The sequence below is a fragment of the Heteronotia binoei genome, unplaced genomic scaffold, assembly GCF_032191835.1.
Source record: "Heteronotia binoei isolate CCM8104 ecotype False Entrance Well unplaced genomic scaffold, APGP_CSIRO_Hbin_v1 ptg001179l, whole genome shotgun sequence".
In the NCBI taxonomy this organism is placed as follows: domain Eukaryota; kingdom Metazoa; phylum Chordata; class Lepidosauria; order Squamata; family Gekkonidae; genus Heteronotia; species Heteronotia binoei.
In genome coordinates, this window is record NW_026800198.1 from 145,380 (window position 1) to 167,661 (window position 22,282).

The 22,282-nt window shown below is 50.3% G+C and overlaps 1 protein-coding gene across 1 annotated transcript in view; it reads right to left on the bottom strand.

Annotated features, from left to right (window-relative positions):
- LOC132590920 (protein phosphatase 1 regulatory subunit 16A-like) overlaps positions 1-22,282 on the bottom strand; it is a 77,481-nt gene that overhangs the window by 36,107 nt on the left and 19,092 nt on the right. The window contains exons 2-3 of the mRNA XM_060263839.1: positions 2,718-2,788; positions 869-1,014 (exon numbers count right to left, since the gene is read on the bottom strand). Of these exons, the coding sequence (XP_060119822.1) occupies positions 869-1,014; positions 2,718-2,788 (217 nt within the window). The remainder of the gene's footprint in view (positions 1-868; positions 1,015-2,717; positions 2,789-22,282) is intronic.

The following is a 22,282-nucleotide window of genomic DNA, read 5'->3' on the forward strand; positions in this document are numbered from 1 at the left end:
AGCTCTGGCTGACCCAAGGCCATTCCAGCAGCTGCAAGTGGAGGAGTGGGGAATCAACCCCGGTTCTCCCAGATAAGAGAGCTCTGGCTGACCCAAGGCCATTCCAGCAGCTGCAAGTGGAGGAGTGGGGAATCAAACCCGGTTCTCCCAGATAAGAGTCCGCACACTTCACCACTACACCAAACCTAACCACTACACTGGACTCAAACATTGTCTTTGGCCTGGACACAGATAGCTCCTGTATGTGAGCCCATCTGGCCAGGGAAATTCTCTCAGCTGCCAAGAAGAGGATTGCTGCACAATTTATCTAAACCACCTCTGAACGTCTCTTGCCTTGGAAACTCTACAGGGTAACCACAAATCAGCTGTTACTTTCTATTTCTATCAAGGGTGGTCAACGCCACTAGCACCGCACCAGAGTCTCTATTCAAGACCGGCAGGATCTGGGGGCAGAAGGATTTCCCAGAGCATTAGAAATACATGACTCAAAACCACCGCTGAGCACAAGACAACTTCTCAGAGCAACTACTTATACAATAAAGTGCTGAGTACAACAAAGTGCTTGCATAATAATAATTTCAGAAAGTTTCAAGCAGAGCCAAAATTGAGCAAAGTTATGCACAACACAGACTTTACGCATAGAACGCTTGGGTTTTGGGGCATGAAATTTCACCCCGCCCACCCACTGACTGCTCATGCACACTCATCTTATGGTGCTCCTGGCAAGACCACGCCCTCGAGCTTTTAAGCAAAGTCCGTCCTACAGAGGCTGACAAGTGCCCCCCCCCGCCCATGCACAGCTGCTGCTTGGTACCCTGCAGTCTCCTGACTCCGGATCTATGCTAGCTGCCCTCCCCCCGCCCCTTACTTTGCAACGAGGAGCTCCACCAAATGCAGGTGCCCGCAGGTGGCGGCAGCATGCAGCGGGGTCCAGAGCTCGCTGTCGCAGGCATTGACGTCGGCACCAGCTTCCAGCAGCAGCTCAGCAATGTCCCCGTAGTCATCGATGCAGCACTGGAGCGAGGCAAGGAAGGCAGAGAAAGAGGATGAGCTCAGTGCCTGCAGCTGCAGAGAAGACAGCCCAGGGCTCCAAGGACAGGACTCCGCCCACTGGCCAGCGGCAGCTCTGACACAGGGCAGCTGCCAAGGGGTTCACAGTCCCGAAACTAGAGGAGGATGCAGGTCACATGGAAAAGGGAATGGAAAACAAAGCAGCCAGTATCATAATGCCCCTGTATAAATTGATGGTGCAGTCTCATTTGGAGTACTGTGTGAAATTCTGGTCACCGCACCTCAAAAAGGATAACTCACTGAAAATGTCAAGACAGCGTGCGATTGCAATAAAAAAGGCCAACGCCATGCTGGGAATTATTAGGAAGGGAATGGAAACCAAATCAGCCAGTATCATAATGCCCCTGTATAAATCGATGGTGCGGTCTCATTTGGAGTACTGTGTGCAGTTCTGGTCGCCGCACCTCAAAAAGGATATTATAGCATTGGAGAAAGTGCAGAAAAGGGCAACTAGAATGATCAAAGGTTTGGAACACTTTCCCTATGAAGAAAAGTTAAAAACGCTTGGGGCTCTTTAGCTTGGAGAAACGTCGACCGCGGGGTGACATGATAGAGGTTTACAAGATTATGCATGGGATGGAGAAGGTAGAGAAAGAAGTACTTTTCTCCCTTTCTCACAATACAAGAACTCGTGGGCATTCGATGAAATTGCTGAGCAGTCGGGTTAAAACGGATAAAAGGAAGTCCTTCTTCACCCAAAGGGTGATTAACATGTGGAATTCACTGCCACAGGAGGTGGTGGCGGCTACAAGCATAGCCAGCTTCAAGAGGGGATTGGACCCAATCCCAAAGCATCACTTGCCCCAGACAGAGAGTTCCAACAACACGATGTGGCTAAGGACCACTGATGGACCTCTGATGGATCCTTGCACCAAAGAAGCCAGGGATTCAGTCTGGGACTTCTGGAATGAGCCAGCAGCCACCCCACTACTCCCTGCAGCCTCTTCTTGACACCCAGAAACAACTGGGGATCACTGCAAGACTGAGCAGGCCTGTGGCATCCTTTGGAGCAAGGAATCAAAGCAAGGTCACAAGAGAGACACTCCTCCTCTTTCAGGGAGCCAGCTGCCATGAATGTGCTGCGATCTGCCTACCAAAAGAAGGTAATCTAGGAGTTTTGCCTTCCCTGTTCTGTGACCGGTTGAACATCCTGAGGATCCCAGCCTTTTGACCTGCAGGCTTTTCAACTATTTGTTTTTATAATTATAGTTAGAAAATCTGTATGCTGCCTTTCTAGGGCAGTTTACAAAAAAGAGACAGTTTACAAAAAAAAATATTAAAAGGCATTCGTTGATTAGGCACTCATTAAAAAAGCAGGCCAGCATAAAAACACAGACCATAAACGCGGGATGGTTTCTAGTCCTCATGATGCACATTACTTCTGTTGGCACTAATCGCAGCATCTATAAGCCACACAGGTTTGGACAGCCCGGGACTGTGGCAGGGCAGGAAAGGAAGTTAGCACGGACTTGTTTGGGGGCGCTGACTTGGGAAACTGCTGAAGGGCCTAAAAGTCCGCAGCAGGAAGCGACAGAATGCTTGGGTGGAAATGGGCAACCCAGAGATGCAGAGGAAGTACGGTGGTGCTGGGGATTTCGTAACTGGAACTGGTGCAGAAGGACTGGGGGAGGAAGCGTTCGACTTACCTGGTGCAACGCAGTGAGGCCGTCTTCATTGCACAAGGTGGGGTTGACGCCGCTCAAGAGGATCCGCCGAACTGTAAGGGGAGAAAGAGCTTTTGAGAGACGGAGCCCTGGACTCTCAGCTTGGCCAGAGGGCTGGGGGGGCAAGGGGGCAAGAAGGCGGAGACCTCTGGCCTTCAGAGACTCTGCGAGATTATGGACATATGAAGCTGCCTTATACTGAATCAGACCCTCGGTCCATCGAAGTCAGTATTGTCTACTCAGACTGGCAGCGGCTCTTTCTCCAGGGTCTCAAGCTGAGGTTTTTCACAGCTATTTGCCTGGACCCTTTTTTAGTTGGAGATGCCTGGGACCTTCTGCTTCCCAAGCAGATGCTCTACCACTGAGCCACCGCCCCTCCCCTTATCACATGGACCTCCCTGTTGAGCTGCCTTTCCAGGGCCTGAGACCCTCTTGAAAGCCACTGAGCGTCACGTCCATCTTCTGCTTTACTCTCTGAGGGGAAAGTGAGAGGGGAGGGACCTGTTTTTCGCCCAAGTGCCACTGACCTCTGACCTCAAATGAAAGAAGGTTTATCCCACCCCCCTCCCCGCCTTTCCATCCCCCTTTCTGGCATCTCAAATTCACCACCCCAACGTGGCTACATCCCCTTGTTTCACAGCAGGCCCGCCTTTGCCTTCCAATCCCTGCCCTCCTACAGCTTTCAGCAAGGTGGCTCTGAGTTCCAGTTACTCACTCTGCCTTCCTCACAAAGATCTACAAACAACCCGTCCTTCCCAAATGATGCACGGATGATCGACCAGCACAGCGTTCATGTTGTCTTCCCCACCAGTCTCTGCACCACCACCAGTCACAGTTCGGACATAGCCTCATCTTCAGCACTTCCAAGTTGACTACACACTCTCTCTCTCTCTTAATTGGCCTGTGCCACACATTCACAACACACAGCAACAGCTTTCCAGAGGTGCTTTCAGGCAAACTTAAGAGCATGCGCTATATATCCAATCTCTTGAATCTGTCTATGGTTGTAGCCACCATAGCTGTCCATGGTTGTAGCCACTTCCTGCAGCAATGAATTCCATGTGTTAATTATTCTTTGGGCAAAGAAGCACTTCCTTTTATCTGTCCTAAGTCTGCAGCTCATTGAGTGCCCAAGAGTCCTTGTATTGTGAGAAAGGGGGGAAAGTATGTCTTTTCCAGGTCTCCAGCCATCCCCTGGGATATCAGGAGCAATGTTCCCTCTAAGCTACAGACTCTCCAGTCTGGGTAGACAATTCCCCCTGGCTCTCCAGGGTCTCAGACTGAGATTTTTCACGCCTACTTGCCTTTATAGCTGGAGATGCCAGGGGCTGAACCTGGGACTTTCTGCTTACCAAGCAGATGCTCTACCACTGAGCCACTGTCCCTCCTCTGCGGACTCTCAAAAATATCCTGAAAACTTTGTTGGTCTCTAAGGTCCTCCTGGACTTGACTCTAGCTGTCCAGTCCGCCCCGTGAGAAGAAAAAGCACTGGTGCTGGAGTGTGTTAGCAGACCCCGTGCAGCTGAATTCAAACCACAGGCGGCCCCATTCAGTTCAACTGTGCTGGCAAAGAGATGAACGCCCTTGCGGTGTCCTGCTTCTTTTCAACCCAGCCCCGGGCAAGCTGCTCAGACCCCTTGAGACTGGAAGCTCTGACTGGAAAAGCCAGATCCCCTGCATGGGCTATTCTGTAACCGGAGTCCCAGGCTGGGGCAGAGATGGGGGAGGGCAGCTCTTGAATTCAAACATCAGCTACAGAGGGGAGAAAGAATCCAACAGTTTAAGGCGCATTTAGCCAGGAAATTAGGCAATCAAACGCCACCTGCACAACCAGTGGTTGTACCCACAACAAAACCGGGGCAGCTCGCCAGGGCTGAGCGAGTCAAATGAGAGGAGGGTGAAACTCGGTCTCTCTTCGGAAGGGGGTGGGAACACAGGTACTTTTGCCCAGGGCGACACCAGGCGGGCCCGTTTACTTAAGGATTACGTAGCAGCTCTCAGAGGTGCAGAGCCACAGGTGAGCTGCAGAGATGAGGGGAGAAGAGCTGGAAAGGGCCCCATCCTGTCAGAGGCGGGTGCAGTCTCTGTAAACATGAAACATGATCGGAGGTAAGGTGCAGGATCCGGCTTCTTGGAAGTCATGGCCCATTTATTTTTAAGCACCTTTCTGTTACTCACGGCCAAGATACAAAGCTCAGAAACACCCACAAAGACTCAGCAGCCTTCAAGGCCACCAAATTCCAGGGTCTGGAAGCTCTCCTGCCCCTCACTCACCCTCCCACCCCTTGCAGGAAAAAAAAAATCCCAGCTGTTTCAAAGCCCAATTTGCTGAACGGCACCCGCAAATTTGAACATATGAAGCTGCTGCCTTCTACTGAATCAGACCCTGGGTCCATCAAAGTCAGTCTTGTCTACTCAGACTGGCAGTGGCTCTCCAGGGTCTCAAGCTGAGGTTTTTCACGCCTATTTGCCTGGACCTTTTTTAGTTGGAGGTGCCGGGAATTGAACCTGGGACCTTCTGCTTACTGAGCAGATGCTCTACCACTGAGCCACCATCCCTGCCTAAAGTTTGTCTTGTCTACTCAGACTGACAGCGGCTCTCCAGGGTCTCAAGCCGAGGTTTTTCATGCCTATTTGCCTGGACCCTTTTTAGTTGGAGATGCCGGGAATTGAACCTGGGACCTTCTGCTTACCAAGCAGATGCTCTACCACTGAGCCACCATCCCTCCCTACACTTGCATAATTGAATGCAGCACCTGCAATTCCGCCAGGCATCCTCCCTGCCACTCAGTTTGGTGCAGCTGTAGAGGAGGTGCCCGTGACAGGTCCATATTGCTGCAGGATGCTTTATGTGGCACTCCCCCTCCCACATGCACCATTCAAGAAGGTGAAAAGAGCTGTGCTGGATCAGGCCCAAGGCCAAAAGCCCAAGAACATCTCCCCCTCATGGCCCAGCTCACCCATTCTGCTTGGGCCATATTGACAGGGGCGGTTTTGTGCTCTGTAGAAAGATAGAGTTGGAAGGGACCTCCAGGGTCATCTAGTCCAACCCCCTGCACAAAGCAGGAAACTCAAACACCTCCCCCTAAATTCACAGGATCTTCATTGCTGTCAAATGGCCATCTAGCCTCTGTTGAAGAACCTCCAAGGAAGGAGAGCCCACCACCTCCCGAGGAAGCCTGTTCCACCGAGGAACCGCTCTCACGGTCAGGAAGTTCTTCCTAATGTTGAGCCGGAAACTCTTCTGATTTAATTTCAACCTGTTGGTTCTTCTTAAATCTTCGTTCGCGAAGCCAAGCCGAGAGGTTCTGGTGCTACCTTCTGGGGCCACAGAAAACAATTCCACCCCATCCTTTATAGCAGGGGTGACCAACGGTAGCTCTCCAGATGTTTTTTCCTACAACTCCCATCAGCCCCAGCCAGCTAATGGCTGGGGCTGATTGAAGTTGTAGGCAAAAAACATCTGGAGAGCTACCGTTGGCCACCCCTACTCTATAGGACAGCCCTTCAAGGACTTGAAGATGGTGATCCTATCACCTCTCAGCCGCCTCCTCTCCAGGCTAAACATCCCCAGCTCCTCCAGCCTTTCCTCATAGGACTTGGTCTCCAGACCCTTCACCATCCTTGTCGCCCTCCTCTGGACCCCTTCCAGCTCGTCTAATGTCTCGTGGAAAGGACCCTCCCGATCCGCAGCACACACTAAGAGCCTTCCAAACATCCCAGCAGGACTGACTTTAGGTCACTTTCTACGCTTCAATCTCTGAAGCACAAACAGCTGGATAAAGGGATGCTTCCTAAGGGATAAAGGGATGTTTTCCTAAGTTGTGACGAGACAGCAGTCAAATTTGAGGACTTCAACAACACTGGACTTCAACTCCGAAGCAGCAGCAGCATTCTGGTTACTCTGGGAAACCAGTGAATTGGATCTGGGATCTGCCAAGCAACAAACCTGCGCAATGGCCCTGAGCAAGTCTTCTACTCTCAGCCTCCGTCAAACGCAGAGCTGGTCAAACTGTAGCTCAGGAGCCACATCTGGCTCTTCCACACATATTGTGTGGCTCTCAAAGCTCCTCCCCCCTTCGGCTGGCTTGGAGAATGCATTTAAAGTTGAAGTTGCTTTCTTTTAACCTCTCCCTTCCTCCCTTCTCTCAAACATCTGACGTTCATGTCTTGCGACTCTCGAACATCTGATGTTTATTCGACGTGGCTCTTACATTAAGCAAGTCTGGCCACCCCTGGTCAAACAGAACTTAAGCAACCTACCCCAGAGGGCTGTTGTGCAGAGCTTGTGAAATAATTAGTACAAGCAATCTAAAATGCTAACTAATAAAATTAGGGATTTTAGGTTTTCACGGCTAGCATCATCATTAGGGTTTGTAGAATCTTTCGGGCTCAAGTGCCGTGTTCTACTGGAGAAAGTTTTCCTTCCAGATGTTTCGTTCTCAGCTGCGGAGAACATCTTAATGCACAGCAGCCAAGAAGGTCAGAGCGCCTGCTCCAGCTGCAACGCCACTGAGGATGTTCTCCGCAGCTGAGAACGAAACGTCTGGAAGAAAAACTTTCTCCAGTAGAACACGGCGCTTGAGCCCGAAAGATTCTACAAACCCTAATAAAATTAGGGCTTATATTCTTTCACAAAAGAAGCATTCGATGCACTAAAACTGTATTCCTCAGTAGGAGCTGTGAGTAGTGGGGGGAGCAGGGTGGAGTCTAATCCCAGCCCATGAGGCTGCCTTTACCAAGGTCAGTCTTTCTCTCTCTCTCTCTCTCTGACTGGCAGTGGCCTGCCAGGGTCTCAGGAACACATCAAGCCGCCTTATAGTGAATCAGTCCCTCCAAGTCAGGCTGGCAGTGGCTCTCCAAGGTCTCAGGTAGACATCGTTCCTACCACCCATTACTCGATCCCTTTAACTGGAGATGCCAGGGCTTGATCCTGGGGCCTTCAGAATGCCAAGCAGATACTCTGCCACTGAGCCCCTTGTGACCCTTTGGAGTGGAGATGCAGGGGACAGAACACAGGACCTTCTGTTTGCAGGGCAAATGCTCTGCCACTGAGCCACGGCCCTTCTCCAGCAGCCAGGAGGGTCTCAGTATAAGGCTACACCTGCAGCTACTGAAACTAGCAAAGGGGGGAGTGGAATTCAGTGGCAGAATGTCTGCAGACATGTACACCTCAATGAGTGCAACTCATAAATACAACCCTATGTGTGATCTGCAAAGACAAGGTCTCAATCCAAGCCGCTAGCAGATCTAATGCAGAGAGAAGGGCAGCTGTTCTCAAGCCAAGTCTAGGGCAAGCCAAAGGAAGAAGAAGATGTTGGATTTATATCCCGCCCTCCACTCCGAAGAGTCTCATAGCGGCTCACAATCTCCTTTACCTTCCTCCCCCACAACAGACACCCTGTGAGGTAGATGAAGATATTGGATTGATATCCCGCCCTCCACTCCGAAGAGTCTCAGAGCGGCTCACAATCTCCTTTACCCTCCTCCCCCCACAACAGACACCCTGTGAGGTAGATGAAGATATTGGATTTATATCCCGCCCTCCACTCCGAAGAGTCTCAGAGCGGCTCGCAATCTTCTTTACCTTCCCCCCCCACAACAGACACCCTGTGAGGTAGATGAAGATATTGGATTTATATCCCACCCTCCACTCCGAAGAGTCTCAGAGCGGCTCACAATCTCCTTTCCCTTCCCCCCCCACAACATACATCCTGTGAGGTAGATGAAGATATTGGATTTATATCCCACCCTCCACTCCGAAGAGTCTCAGAGCGGCTCACAATCTCCTTTCCCTCCCCCCCCCCCACAACATACATCCTGTGAGGTAGATGAAGATATTGGATTTATATCCCGCCCTCCATTCCGAAGAGCCTCAGAGCGGCTCACAATCTCCTTTCCCTCCCCCCCCCACAACAGACACCCTGTGAGGTAGATGAAGATATTGGATTTATATCCCACCCTCCACTCCGAAGAGTCTCAGAGCGGCTCACAATCTCCTTTCCCTCCCCCCCCCCACAACATACATCCTGTGAGGTAGATGAAGATATTGGATTTATATCCCACCCTCCACTCCGAAGAGTCTCAGAGCGGCTCACAATCTCCTTTCCCTCCCCCCCCCCCACAACAGACACCCTGTGCGGTAGATGAAGATATTGGATTTATATCCCGCCCTCCATTCCGAAGAGCCTCAGAGCGGCTCACAATCTCCTTTCCCTTCCTCCCCCACAACAGACACTCTGTGAGGTAGATGAAGATATTGGATTTATATCCCACCCTCCACTCCAAAGAGTCTCAGAGCGGCTCACAATCTCCTTTACCTCCCCCCCCCCTCACAACAGACACCCTGTGAGGTAGATGAAGATATTGGATTTATATCCCGCCCTCCACTCCGAAGAGTCTCAGAGCGGCTCGCAATCTCCTTTACCTTCCCCCCCCCCAGCAGACACCCTGTGAGGTGGGTGGGGCTGAGAGGGCTCTTACAGCAGCTGCCCCTTCAAGGACAACCTCTGCCAGAGCTCTGGCTGACCCAAGGCCATCCTAGCAGGTGCAAGTGGAGGAGTGAGGAATCAAACCCGCTTCTCCCAGATAAGAGTCCGCACACTTAACAGCTACACCAAACTGGCTCTACACCAAGATGGCACCTGCTCCAGCAGCAGTGCAGTCCTGTTGATGCACCAAAAGCACCTGCCAACATGAACTCTGCTTCCTCTCCCAACCTGGAAGACTCTCAAGGGTATTCAGCGAGCTTCACACCCAGTGTGAAGGTGGTGGTGAGGAGCTAACATGGGCCTGAAAGGAATAACCGCAGGAAACTACCTGGTAAGTTTTGTGGCATATCTCTGTCTAACACATTTCAATCCCAGCACAAGTTTTCACGAGCAATTTGGCCAGCACCAAAACCATAATCAAAGCAAGTCTAGAAACAAAAATGACTCGCCCTTTGGTCACATTATGAGAAGACAGGACTCACGGGGGGGGGGGGGGGGAGGAGTAATGCTAAGAAAAGCGGAAGGCAGCAGGAAAACAGGGAGACCCAACAGGAGACAGATTGACTCGGTCAAGGAAGTCCCGGCACTCGTTTTGTGAGGCCTGGTCAAGGCTGTTGACGAGAGGATGTTTTTGGAGATCGTTAATTCGTAGCAACTTGACGGCGCTTAACACAACACACACACCATGCCATGAGGCAAAGAGAGGCAGGCACGCCACCACAAAATGCGCAGCGTCTGCACAGGAGTGAGATGGCACTAGGCTTGCCAATCCCCAGGTCCCAGCGGGGGTTCTTCCGCTTTCCCAGTCTCCTTCCCGCCCCCAGTCAGCTGGCTGGCGGGGGGAAGCCCCGCCCCCAAAGCCACCACGTGATTCCCCCCCCCCCTCCGGAGGCTCCAGTCTCCGATTGGAAAGGCTTCTTCTTAGGATGGGGGGTCTGTGTTACTTGGAAGAAGTTGGCTGAAACTCATGAGTAGAGAGGCCAATCCCTCACTTCAGAATTGCCAGAAAATGGGGGGGGGGGGGGGAGAGGGGAGGAACGTCTGCTGAGCACTTCATTATTCCCTATGTGGAGATCGATTCTCATAGGGTATAATGGGGAATTGATCTGGAGGTTTCGGGGGCTCTGGGGGAGCTGTTTTTTGAGATAGAGGCACCACATTTTCAGTATAGTATCTAGTGCCTCTCCCCAAAGTACTCCCCAAGTTTCAAAACGATTGGACCAGGGGGTCCAATTCTATGAGCCCCAAAAGAAGGTGCCCCTATCCTTCATTATTTCCTATGGAAGGAAGGCATTTAAAAAGGTGCGCTGTCCCTTTAAATGTGATGGCCAGAACTTCCTTGGGGTTCAGTTATGCTTGTCACACCCTTGTTCCTGGCTCCGCCCCCAAAGTCCCCAGATATTTCTTGAATTGGACTTTGCAACCCTAGATGGCACGCACGCATGCTACAATTTGGCATCTCTCAGCAAGCATTGATTCTGCTTTGGCCGACCGTTCTCTGCCAACCGCACACAGGTGGGCGGAGCTAGCAAAGTGGCTAAGAGGCTGTGCAGGAAGCTCCCGATGCGAATCTCAGCTACGAATTCACCAGATGGCCACATGCAAATCACTAGGCCTCAGCCTTCTCCTCTCCACCCATAATAGGAGGATAACAATACTCCCTGACCCTACAGGGATGTCCTAAGGAGACACATGGGAAGCAAATGAAAACTACAAGATTTTAAATATTTATTATCATATGGAGATGTGGAGAAATGCCATTTTAGGCTATGGTTATCTGGGAGTTGGCAGGAAGAGGCCATCAAACTGGAGGCAGGCTTTGGGGCCTAGTCTCTTCCTCCTCCCCCTTCCCTTCCTGTCTGGAAGCAGCAAGTCTGAGGAGGCCTCCTAGAGAGACAGGAAGTCTTTCAGGCTAGTCTCCCAGAAGGCTGCAGGAGGGAACTGGGTTTTATATTAGTGATTTTTGTTGGGAAGCCTTCAGCTTTGAGTTCAGTTACTTGGGTTGGTGAGTCTGTCTCTGCTGGATGGTATGGTCAGGGCAAGTATTGTACAATAGGGAAAGAAGGAGCGTTTTTCCCTACTTTGATTTATTTCTTCTGTTTACTATTTTAAAATGCCTGCATATAGTTGTAAATTTTAAATAAATGTTTTGTCTGTTTAAAAGGTAGTCCCTCTGTGTCACCTAGTTTCCCCAAACACCTTAGACCACGCTACTGCAAGAGGGGAGTCCTGGGAAGGGGGAAGGCATGCAGGTGGCAAGGGTGCCAATCCTCCAGGGGTCTCCCTAAGAAGGACTTTGGCCTCTGGGTTAACCAGGTGCTGGGTTGGCAGAGGACCTTGAAGCCAGGCCTCAGAACTGGAAGGAAGGGGGATTGGAAGAAGAAGAAGATATTGGATTTATATCCCGCCCTCCACTCCGAAGAGTCTAAGAGCGGCTCACAATCTCCTTTACCTTCCTCCCCCACAACAGACACCCTGTGAGGTGGGTGGGGCTGAGAGGGCTCTCACAGCAGCTGCCCTTTCAAGGACAACCTCTGCCAGAGCTATGGCTGACCCAAGGCCATTCCAGCAGGTGCAAGTGGAGGAGTGGGGAATCAAACCTGGTTCTCCCAGATAAGAGTCCGCACACTTAACCACTACACCAAACTGGCTCTTCTGGATTGGGAGTCCTGTTCCTGGATTGGGAGTCCTGTTCCTTTCGGTCAGGAATCCCTAAATTGAACAGGTGGTGGCAGTGTGCCCTAGTGGGTGGAAAGAAGATCAGCTCCCTTCAGGAGTTGGCAACTCAAAAGGTAGTTGACGGGACCGGGTCTGAAGGCAGAATCGGGCCAGTTTCATCCCAGGAGATATTCATAGCATCATAGAGTTGGAAGGGACTTCCAGGGTCATCTAGTCCAACCCCCTGCACAATGCAGGAAACCCACAAATACCTACTCCAAATTCAGCTCATTCCAGCTCATTAGGAGGGGGAGGCAAAGAGAGACTCCCATCAGCTGTTTTCAATTTCAGTTTCAGAGCGTTAATGGCATAGCATAAGATACATAAGATTTAAAATAAGGGGTGTCAAACGTGTTCCAGGGGCCGAATCAGGCCCCTGGAGGACTCCTATCAGGCCCCCGAACTCCTGGCTGTCATCTCCTTCCTTCTCCCTATATCTTGCTTCTTTCTGCATAACAGTTTGCTTTGCGAGGCTTGCTCAATTGCACAGAAGCTACAGAGCAAAACTTCTATTTTCTCCACTGGCTGAGGCTGCTCCCTGGTGGAGGAAGGGGGGGGAGGCAGTTTGTTTTTCCAGGGTCTCTCAATCGCACAGCAGAACTACGGAGCCAAGCCTCTTTTCCTTCTATTGGCTGAGGCCCCCTCCGCCCCCCCCCCTCCCCAGTCCCCTGGGGAAGGAAGGAAAAAGCCAGAGCTTCCTTTGCCCAGTTCCCTGGAATCCATGGGAGGAACACAAAAAAAAGCACCTTTAAGACTAACAAGTGCTAGCGTTTTAAGCATGTTTTAAGTTTTTAAACAATATATATTTAATTGTGTTTGCCTGTGTCCTTTATAAAGCTTATATCTCTGCTACCTAATCTTAAAAGGTACACATGGCCTGGCCTGACATGGCCCGGCCCAACAAGGTCTCACTTATGTCAGATCTGGTCCTCATGACAAATAAGTTTGACACCCCTGATTTAAATGGACTAAATAAATCAGGATTAAAATCAGGTTAAACATCAAATCAGGCATAGGCAGAGTTAAAATCAGGCATAGGCAGAGTCAGGTTAAACATAAAATCAGGCATAGGCAGAGTTAGCAGACAAGAATTTTGCTCCAGTTAATTTCTGATTTAGAGCCGTTCAGGAAAAAATTGACAGAAAGACAAATCGTTCTGATTGACGGGAGGCAGGGAGATTCTGCAAAAAAATTCCTGACGCGGGTTTTCATACAGATTACAGTTATTCAATAAGTGGAAAATTTTATCAGGGGAGTTTGCACCGCAGGAACGGAGTCTTTCATAAAAAGGGATTTGGAGATATCTGCCCTGCAAAACCTTGGAAGGAAATGCATTCAATCTGGCCAACATAAAAGCCCTACGATAGGTAGGGATCACTAAATCAGTTAAATATTGGGGCATTTTACCACAACCCATCCCCAAACTTAATATAGCAGGAGAGCAGACATTAGGATTAGCTGGGCATAATTTAAGTTTCTCTAAATCAAGTAATTTTTCCTTAATACCGATCAGCTGTTTTTCTGCATTCAGACGACTGCTGCAAGCAGTGTTCGTGAGCCGGCTCACAGATTTTTAGCCTCCAGCTCACGCATTTTTGGCTTAGCCCAGGAAGGATGGCCCCAGAGCACAATAATTTATGCAGGAGCTCACGACTTCAATGCCAGTAGCTCACAAAGTACAATTTTTGCTCAGAAGACTCTGCAGCTTAGAGGGAACACTGGTTGCAAATCTGGGTTATTGAGGACACAACAGATTCTGGTCTCTTTATAGGCAAACCTGACAACCAGGAACTCAGCCCTCTCTATGGACATAATATTACACAGTGCTAAAAGGAAATATTCCATCACACAGCTTTAAAGTTGTTTGTACAGGATTTGCTTTACAGACAATCGTTTATATTGATTGTTGTCATCCTTTGTTTTTACTAGCAGCTTCCTTGAAGGTGTGTCCACCCAAAGGCAGGATGGAAACTTAAGAACTGCTGGGCATGAGCCAACTTTTGATGTGGCAAATCAGCCTTGGATGAGAAGTCTGTGACTTCAACGCTCTCCCCCTACTGAGAGCCAGTCTGATGTAGTGGTGAAGTGCGCGGACTCTCATCTGGGAGAACCAGGTTTGATTCCCCACTCCTCCACTTGCACCTGCTGGAATGGCCTTGGGTTAGAGCTTTCGTAAAAGTTGTCCTTCAAAGGGCAGGTGCTGTAAAAGCCAGTTTGGTGTAGTGGTTAAGTGTGCAGACTCTTATCTGAGAGAACCGGGTTTCATTCCCCACTCCTCCTCCACATGCATCTGCTGAGTGACCCTGAGTCAGCCACAAGTTCTCACAGAGCTGTTCCTCTCGAGAACAGTTTCTGTCAGAGCTCTCTCAGCTCGACCTACCTCACAGGGTTTCTGTTGTGGGGAGGGGAAGGGAAAGGCGATGGTAAACTGCTCTGAGACTCCTTTGGGTAGTGAAGGGCAGGATATAAATCCAATCATTACTTCTTCTCCTCCTCCTCCTCCTGAGCAGGAGGTGATGTAAAAGACCTCTGCTTAAGACCCTGGAGAGCCGCTGACAGTCTGAATAGATAGCTTTGGCCTAGATGAACCAAGGGAATGAATGATTCAGCGTAAGGCAGCCCCATGTGTGCATCTGTGTATTCAGTGAACACTATTATCGCAGTGCTTTCCTTCCTTTCCCTGCAAGCAATCCTTGTCTAAGGGCCCCCCTCTTCGCAGACATTCAGAAAAAATCTCAGAAAGTCTCAGAACAACCAGCAAATTCCACAGAACAATCAGCACAGTCAACAACCATCTTCCTTATCTTCAAACCCCTTCCAACCTTCCCAGCAATTAACACAGAACAATGGTCACATTCAACGGCCAGTTTCCTTATCACCACCCTTCCAGGAAGCCCCACCAAACAATGGGCACATCCACAAACCAATTGCCCTCTCACCACACCCCCTCCAGCCTAGAAATAGCAGCTCTCCAGCAGCCCTGGCCCCACTCAATGCACAGCAGCCAAGAAGGTCAGAGCGCCTGCTCCGGCTGCAACGCCACTGAGGATGTTCTCCGCAGCTGAGAACGAAACGTCTGGAAGGAAAACTTTCTCCAGTAGAACACGGCACTTGAGCCCGAAAGATTCTACAAACCCTAATTCAGAAAAAAGCTTGCATGAAACAGGCCAGAGCCTCAAAGTCCCAGGATTCAGAGGCAGGGAGGCAGCTGGTTCTACAACTCTTGGCTCCTAACTTTTGGGCCCCAGAAGCGTTCCAGCCCCCTCTATTCCGGAGCCTGCCTCCCCCCTTCTCTCCTCCCCTTGGCACAGCTTGCCTTACTGCTGCTGCACTCCAAGGGCAGAACAGCACGTCCCAGCAGGGTGCCCTGTGTCCACTGTAAACTGATGCAGCCTACCCAACCCGGTGCATTTGCAGAGTGCCCAATTGCTAGGGATGGCCCTGTTTTGAACACAGCTTTCTTAATAAAAACAAACTGCTGTGCTGACCTTGCAGAGATCCTTTGTTTGGCTTTCGCATTCCGGTTCCCGACAAACCCCAAAGAGATACTCAGGGTGTACCAGAGGGCCCACTCCAGCTAAGGTGGCAGAATTCAAAAGGGACTGAGATGCTACGCTTGAAACAAGACCTCCCATGACGTGATAGAGGTTTACAAGATTATGCATGGGATGGAGGAAGGAGAGAAAGAAGTCCTTTTATCTCTTTCTCACAATACAAGAACTCGTGGGCATTAAGTGAAATTGCTGAGCAGTCGGGTTAGAATGGATAAAAGGAAGTCCTTCTTCACCCAAAGGGTGATTAACACATAGAATTCACTGCCACAGGAGGGGGTGGCAGCTACAAGCATAGCCAACTTCAAGAGGGGATTGGATAAACATCTGGAGCAGAGGTCCATCAGTGGCTATTAGCCACAGCGTATTGATGGATATCTCTATCTTGGGCAGTGACACTCTGTATTCTTGGTGCTTGGGGGGGGAGTGGAAGGGCTTCTAGGCCCACTTGTGAACCTCCTGATGGCACTTGGGGGTTTTTTGTTTGTTTTTGGCCACTGTGTGACACAGAGTGTTGGACTGGATGGGCCATTGGCCTGATCTAACATGGCTTCTCTTATGTTCTTCTGTGACACAGAGTGTTGGACTGCATGGGCCTTTGGCTCCTCTTATGTTCTTATGTGACAGAGTGTTGGACTGGATGGGCCATTGGCCTGATCCAACATGGCTTCTCTTATGTTCTTATGTGACACAGAGTGTTGGACTTGATGGTCCATTGGCCTGATCCAACAGGGCTTCTCTTCTGTGACACAGAGTGTTGGACGGGAGGGGCCATTGGCCTGATCCAACATGGCTTCTCTTATGTTCTTATGTGACACAGAGTGTTGGACTGGATGGGCCATTGGCCTGATCCAACTGGGCTTCTCTTATGTTCTTAGAAGGGCATTTACTTTAGCCAGAAGTAGATCCTTGTCATCTTCTATATTGGATGGGAGGTTTAAAAGGATACCCTATGCACAGAGGTTCTGCTCTTGCCTCCTGCATGAAACAGACTCCCTGGACCATAAGTTTTTAAACTGCCTATACCATAGGCATGGAGGCTATTAATCCGCTGCTAGAAAGGTTTCCTTGTAGATCAATTAATTTGATTACCTCCTGTCTTATAGGAATCATCAGACAACAAGACAGGCAACTATATTCTGTGCACAGATCCTCAAGGAACGTAATAAGTGAGGCAAATAGACTAAGTACTAAGGAAGTCCTTCTTCACCCAAAGTGTGATTAACGTATGGAATTCATTGCCACAGGAGGTGGCAGCGACTGCAAGCATAGACAGCTTCAAGAGGGGAATGGACAGGCATACAGCGCAGAGGTCCATCAGTGGCTATTAGCCAAAGTGTATTGTTGGAATTCTCTGTCTGGGGCAGGGATGCTCTGCATTCTTGTGCGGGGGGGGGGGCACAGTGGAAGGGCCTCTAGCCCCCCTTGTGAACCTCCTGATGGCACTTGGGTTTTTTGGCCACTGTGTGACACAGAGTGTTGGACTGGAGGGGCCACTGGCCTGATCCAACATGGCTTCTCTTATGTTCTTATGTGTGACACAGAGTGTTGGACGAGGGGCCGTTGGCCTGATCCAATATGGCTTGTCTTATGTTCTTATGTGACACAGAGTGCTGGACTGGATGGGCCATTGGCCTGATCCAAGAAGAAGAAGAAGATATTGGATTTATATCCCGCCCTCCACTCCGAAGAGTCTCAGAGCGGCTCACAATCTCCTTTACCTTCCTCCCCCACAACAAACACCCTGTGAGGTGGGTGGAGCTGGAGAGGGCTCTCCCAGCAGCTGCCCTTTCAAGGACAACTTGTGCCAGAGCTATGGCTGACCCAAGGCCATTCCAGCAGGTGCAAGTGGAAGAGTGGGGAATCAAACCCGGTTCTCCCAGATAAGAGTCCACACACTTAACCACTACACCAAACTGGCTCTCCAACATGGCTTCTCTTATGTTCTTATAAAGTTTTAATCTTTTATCTAAATTTTAGGTGAGATTTCGGCTGTTTTAATCTGTTTGATTGTTATAGTCACAGATACCCAATGCCACTGACGGTTTTTTATTTTACGTTCTGTACCCAAATGCTTTATGCAAATTGATTGTGAGCTGGTTGTTGACCGTAACAATAAACTTGAACTGTTTATCGACACTGGAAGAGCTGGGTTCAAACCTCCCCCAACATCAGGCGGCCTTAAACAAGTCATCCTCCCCTGTTTACAGGGGGTCCAGAAGGCTCATCTCTGGTTCAGGATCTGCCAAGACGGATGCCCATGAGCCACTCTGAACAGGCCCACAGAAAGGCTGGGCATCATTCCAGATACAAGGAAGAAACCTAAAAGGTTAATATGCAATTAAAGGGCCGAACATTTAAAACAAAGTGTAAAAAAAAATCATAAATCAACATATTGTAGAAAGCTAAAACCATTTAAGGGCCCATCGTAAGCCTCCATCCTATGTAAAATCATAATAAAACCTTCAATGGGAACCCACTCAACTTGACCTGACGCGTTTCGACCTAGATTGTCTTCAGAGGTCAGAAAGGTCAGTACACATATTGGCTCATAATACAGAACAGAATAAAACAATAGAACAATGCTGGACCACAAGGAAATTCAGTGAAGTGACAAAGGCCGAGAGATATTCTTGAGGCCTCTTGTTCTATAGCCTTACGTCTTAATCAAGGGCATACTTATAGCATTCAGTGTTTTTTTTGTATGCCACATGGTCCAGAATCGGTCAAGTCAAGTCAGAGCCAGATACAGCCAAGAGCCCTACTGGCTGTTATCCATGAACACCTGCCCCAGATTGACCCACCACCCAGGTGGGAGGAAGCCAGATAAAGCGTAGCTTTGTGGACGAGTCTGGACTCAACCGCTGACCGCTTTGCACCCGGACCAAACCTCCAGGAGTTGCGGTGACAGACGTCAGTCCAGCCCCTTCAAGGTGCGGTTTCCACCACGAAGGGGCTTGCAAAAAAAAAGTGCCATATGAAAAGCTGGGGAATCTCCATGTTTGGCCCATGCTTCATTGAGCCTCCAGACCTATCGGAAGGGGACGACTCATATGAACATATGAAGCTGCCTTCTACTGAATCATCAACCTCGGTCCATCAAAGTCAGTCTTATCTACTCAAGACTGGCAGCGGCTCTCCAGGGTCTCCAGATGACATTTTTCACGCCTTCTTGCCTGGACCCTTTTTCGTTGGAGATGCCGGGGATTGAACCTGGGACCTTCTGCTTACCAAGCAGATGCTCTACCACACTGAGCCCACCGTCCCTCACAAAACGCTCATTTCAAACTGTTTTTAGTGCAAAATGTGCCCTTCCAAGCTGTCCAAGAGGCTGCCTTGACATTCCAGGCATTCTTGGAGCCCTAATCCTAGTCACCGGACTGCAGTCCCTGCTGGGAATGGCCATGCATCCCCTCCCCAGCCCCTCTGCAAAACTGCTGCTAGGATTATCAAGAATGGGTCTCACCTCTGTGCAAAAAAGGACTAGGCTACTGCAGTCCTACTGACTGCAGGAAAAAACTCCAGGGAGACATCCTGAGCTAACACCTCGCAAGAATTTCAGCCCCAATTTGGCAGCCACTACAGAGCACAAAAACAGAAAGGGCTGACCCTCGGGGAGAAGGCCAAAAGGGGGCAGAGGCTTGAACCCCATATGAACCCCAGAGAGCACTGAGGTCAGCCGGGAAAAACTTGTTGACCACCCCCGGACCAAGAGAGGTGAAGCTGCAATGCACCCGCAATCGGGCCTTCTCCTCTGTAGCCCCGAGCCTATGGAACCAACTTCTAGAGGAAATGCAGGCCCTGCGGGATCTTGAACAATTCCGCAGGGCCTGCAAGACCTTCCTCTTCCGACTGGCTTTCGCTGACGAAGAAAGAAATTGCTAATGATAACCGCCATCATAAAAGAACAATAGTATTAGCACTTTTATTAACTTAATTAACTAATTTTTAAACTTAATCAGAATTTTAATGTTTAAATGTAATTTTGTTTTCTTTGCTTTCCTTGTATAATTGAAATTTGTATGATGTTGTTAGCCGCCCTGAGCCTGCTCCGGCGGGGAGGGCGGGATACAAATAAAATTATCTATCTATCTAACTGAAGGATTGCACAGGGGCTAGTGTGTTAAAGAAAAACAAAAGGAAAAGTCCTTTTGGGTGGTCTACATTTATGCCAAGCAAAAGGCTCAGCCTGTCCGGAAGGTGTCCTGTAAAAAAGGCAAAGGTAGTACCCCTGTGCAAGCGCCGAGTCGTTACCAGCCCATGGGGTGATGTCACATCATGACATTTTCTTGGCAGGCTTTTTACAGTACGAGCCAGCTAAAAAGAAAGGGAGCACTCAGGCCCACCCCGAGGCAAGCACCTTTCACTTCAGTGCAGCTTGTGCAAGGGAACGACCTGGGGAGGGGCCGCGGCTCCACGGCAGAGCATCCACTTCGCATGCAGAAGGTCCCCGGTTCGATCCCCGCCATCTCCAGTTAAAAAGAACAGGCAGAAGGTGATCTGAGAAACGTCTGCCTGAGACCCCAGAGAGCCACTGCCAGTCTGAGTAAACAGTTCTGACCTTGATGGACCGAGGGTCTGATTCAGTAGAAGGCAGCTTTAGGTGTACCTGCTGAATTGTGCTCAACAGCTGAATATACAGTCCCAGGAAAGTGCACTGGGCTTCTTGCTCTCCCTTCCTCTCTCACACACACTTACTTTACCCCTGCGATAACCCTGGAAACAGTTTAGGGCCGGGTCTGCTCTAAGGTAATCCTATAAGCTTCATAACTCAGGAAGGATTCAAACCCAGGTCTCGCCGAGGCGTAGCAGGATTCAGAGGCTTAGTGCCTGTGGATGTGGAGGTTCCCTTCTGTCGCCACAGCTAGCAGCCACTGATAGGCCTGTTGTCCACAAATCTCTCTCATCCCCTTTTAAAGCTGTTAATTCCTGTGCCCATCGCTACACCCTCGTTTTTCATCACTCTCTGCGTCAAGCAGGACTTCCTTTTTGTCCGTCCTGAACCTCCTGCCCGCCAGCTTCACTAGATTCATTATTTCTTCAGCTTCTATCCCACCCTCCCTGCTGAAGCAGGCTCAGGGCCATCAGGCTCAAGCTCTGTCCGCACACACGAAGCTGCCTCGTGCTGAGTCAGATCGTCCGTCCGTCGAAGGTCGGTGATGTCTGCTCATTCAGACCAGCATCGGCTCTCCGGGATCTCCGGATGAGGCCTTTCGCGTCGCTTGCCGCTTGGACCTTTTCAGCTGGAGATGCTGCCGGGGACCTTCAGCATGTTACTGAGCCACAGCCTCTCCATCGACACACAGCCAGCCTTTGTGACACAAGCTAGGGAGCATCTAACCGTGGCCTCCACACTATCTCCTTGGCGCAAGGGCAAAGAGCTGCGGCTGCCGGAGAGACCTTCCAATCACCGAGCCCTCCCCTCCCTACAGCCACAGCAGCAGCAGATGGAGGGTCCCAGGCAGTTTTGCTCGTGTCCCAAGATGCAAGGGAAAGATCTCTGCTCAGCCTTCAGTCTGGCGAGCCTTGGCTGTGCAAGCAACCCACGGGCGCTCTGGGCCAGGCCGCTGGCAAAGCTCCCCAAAGCCCACACAGAGCTCTCTCTCCACTCCAGCCTTCCCCACGAAGCCGCAAAGCAGCTGTTTGACATCATTTCTATTTTTAGCTCAGCTGACTCGGCACTCTGGGACCACACTGGCCATCCGTCACCCTGCAGGCTCCGCACTCGCTCCCCAGCATGCTGCACGGGGGCTGCCCTCCTGGGAGAGACGCTGAGCGGAGAGAGCTGGCCGCTCTCTGGGAGTGGGCGCAGGGCACGAGCTCAGCAGCAGCTGACCCACACTCTGGGTGCCCATTTTGGGTTTTTGCAAGATGTGTATGGGGGGGTGGGGGAGTGGAATCAGCAATCTGCGCAGCAGCGCTTCTGGAAACAAAATGGTTTGATTCATTTTATTCCAACCCTTCTTTACAGGAGCTCTGGATGTCTCTCCCCTCTCACACCGTACTATCCTTACACAACAGACAGCGGGAGATGAGAGAGACTGGACTCAGGCCAGTGAGGTACATGGCTGAGTGGGATTTGAACCCAGGTTTCCCTCCACCAGAGAGCTACCAACACAGGCACTCATCTACTCTGATGCCTAGTGTGCCATCGGGTATCCACAGTGCCTTACAGAGCAACAGCGTCAAAACACAGAGCATGGTGCCTTACAGAGTCAGACAGCTGCCCTGAACCTGCTTCGGCGGGGAGGGCGGGATATAAATCCAATAAACCTAAACCTAACATAAAGCAGAAGACAGGTCCCGTGTGTTGGAAAAGAGGGATTTGGCATTGTCTTTTTGCCTCAGCCTCTGGAAGGGGGTTACAACAGAGTCAGACAGACAGACTGGCAAACTTTGGGGCATCCTTCCTGTTATTCTTCCGCCTCTGTCTGATGTGCAGACTGATACATTCTTAGGGGGCGATTTCCTTTCTTCTGACCTCACACTTCCTCCCACGCACACACACAAAGGAAGGAGCACAGTGCTCTCTGGAATCAATCAGGAAGTACCCTGCCTTGCAGGTTCCAGTCCATTATTGTCTGCACTGTCCCTTCTAGGATTTCACAATTGGCTCCACCGTGCTAGGAGCTGCAGAAGATGATCACAGAAGTGGTACAGTACCTGCAGTCTACAGGAGATATACTGGGGAAAAGCTGGAGGAGAGGATCAAAGAGCTAGGATGCAGGGGAAATGAAGGGTCAAAAAGCAATGAAGGGGTCCAGTTCAGCAAGGAGGAAAGGTTTGT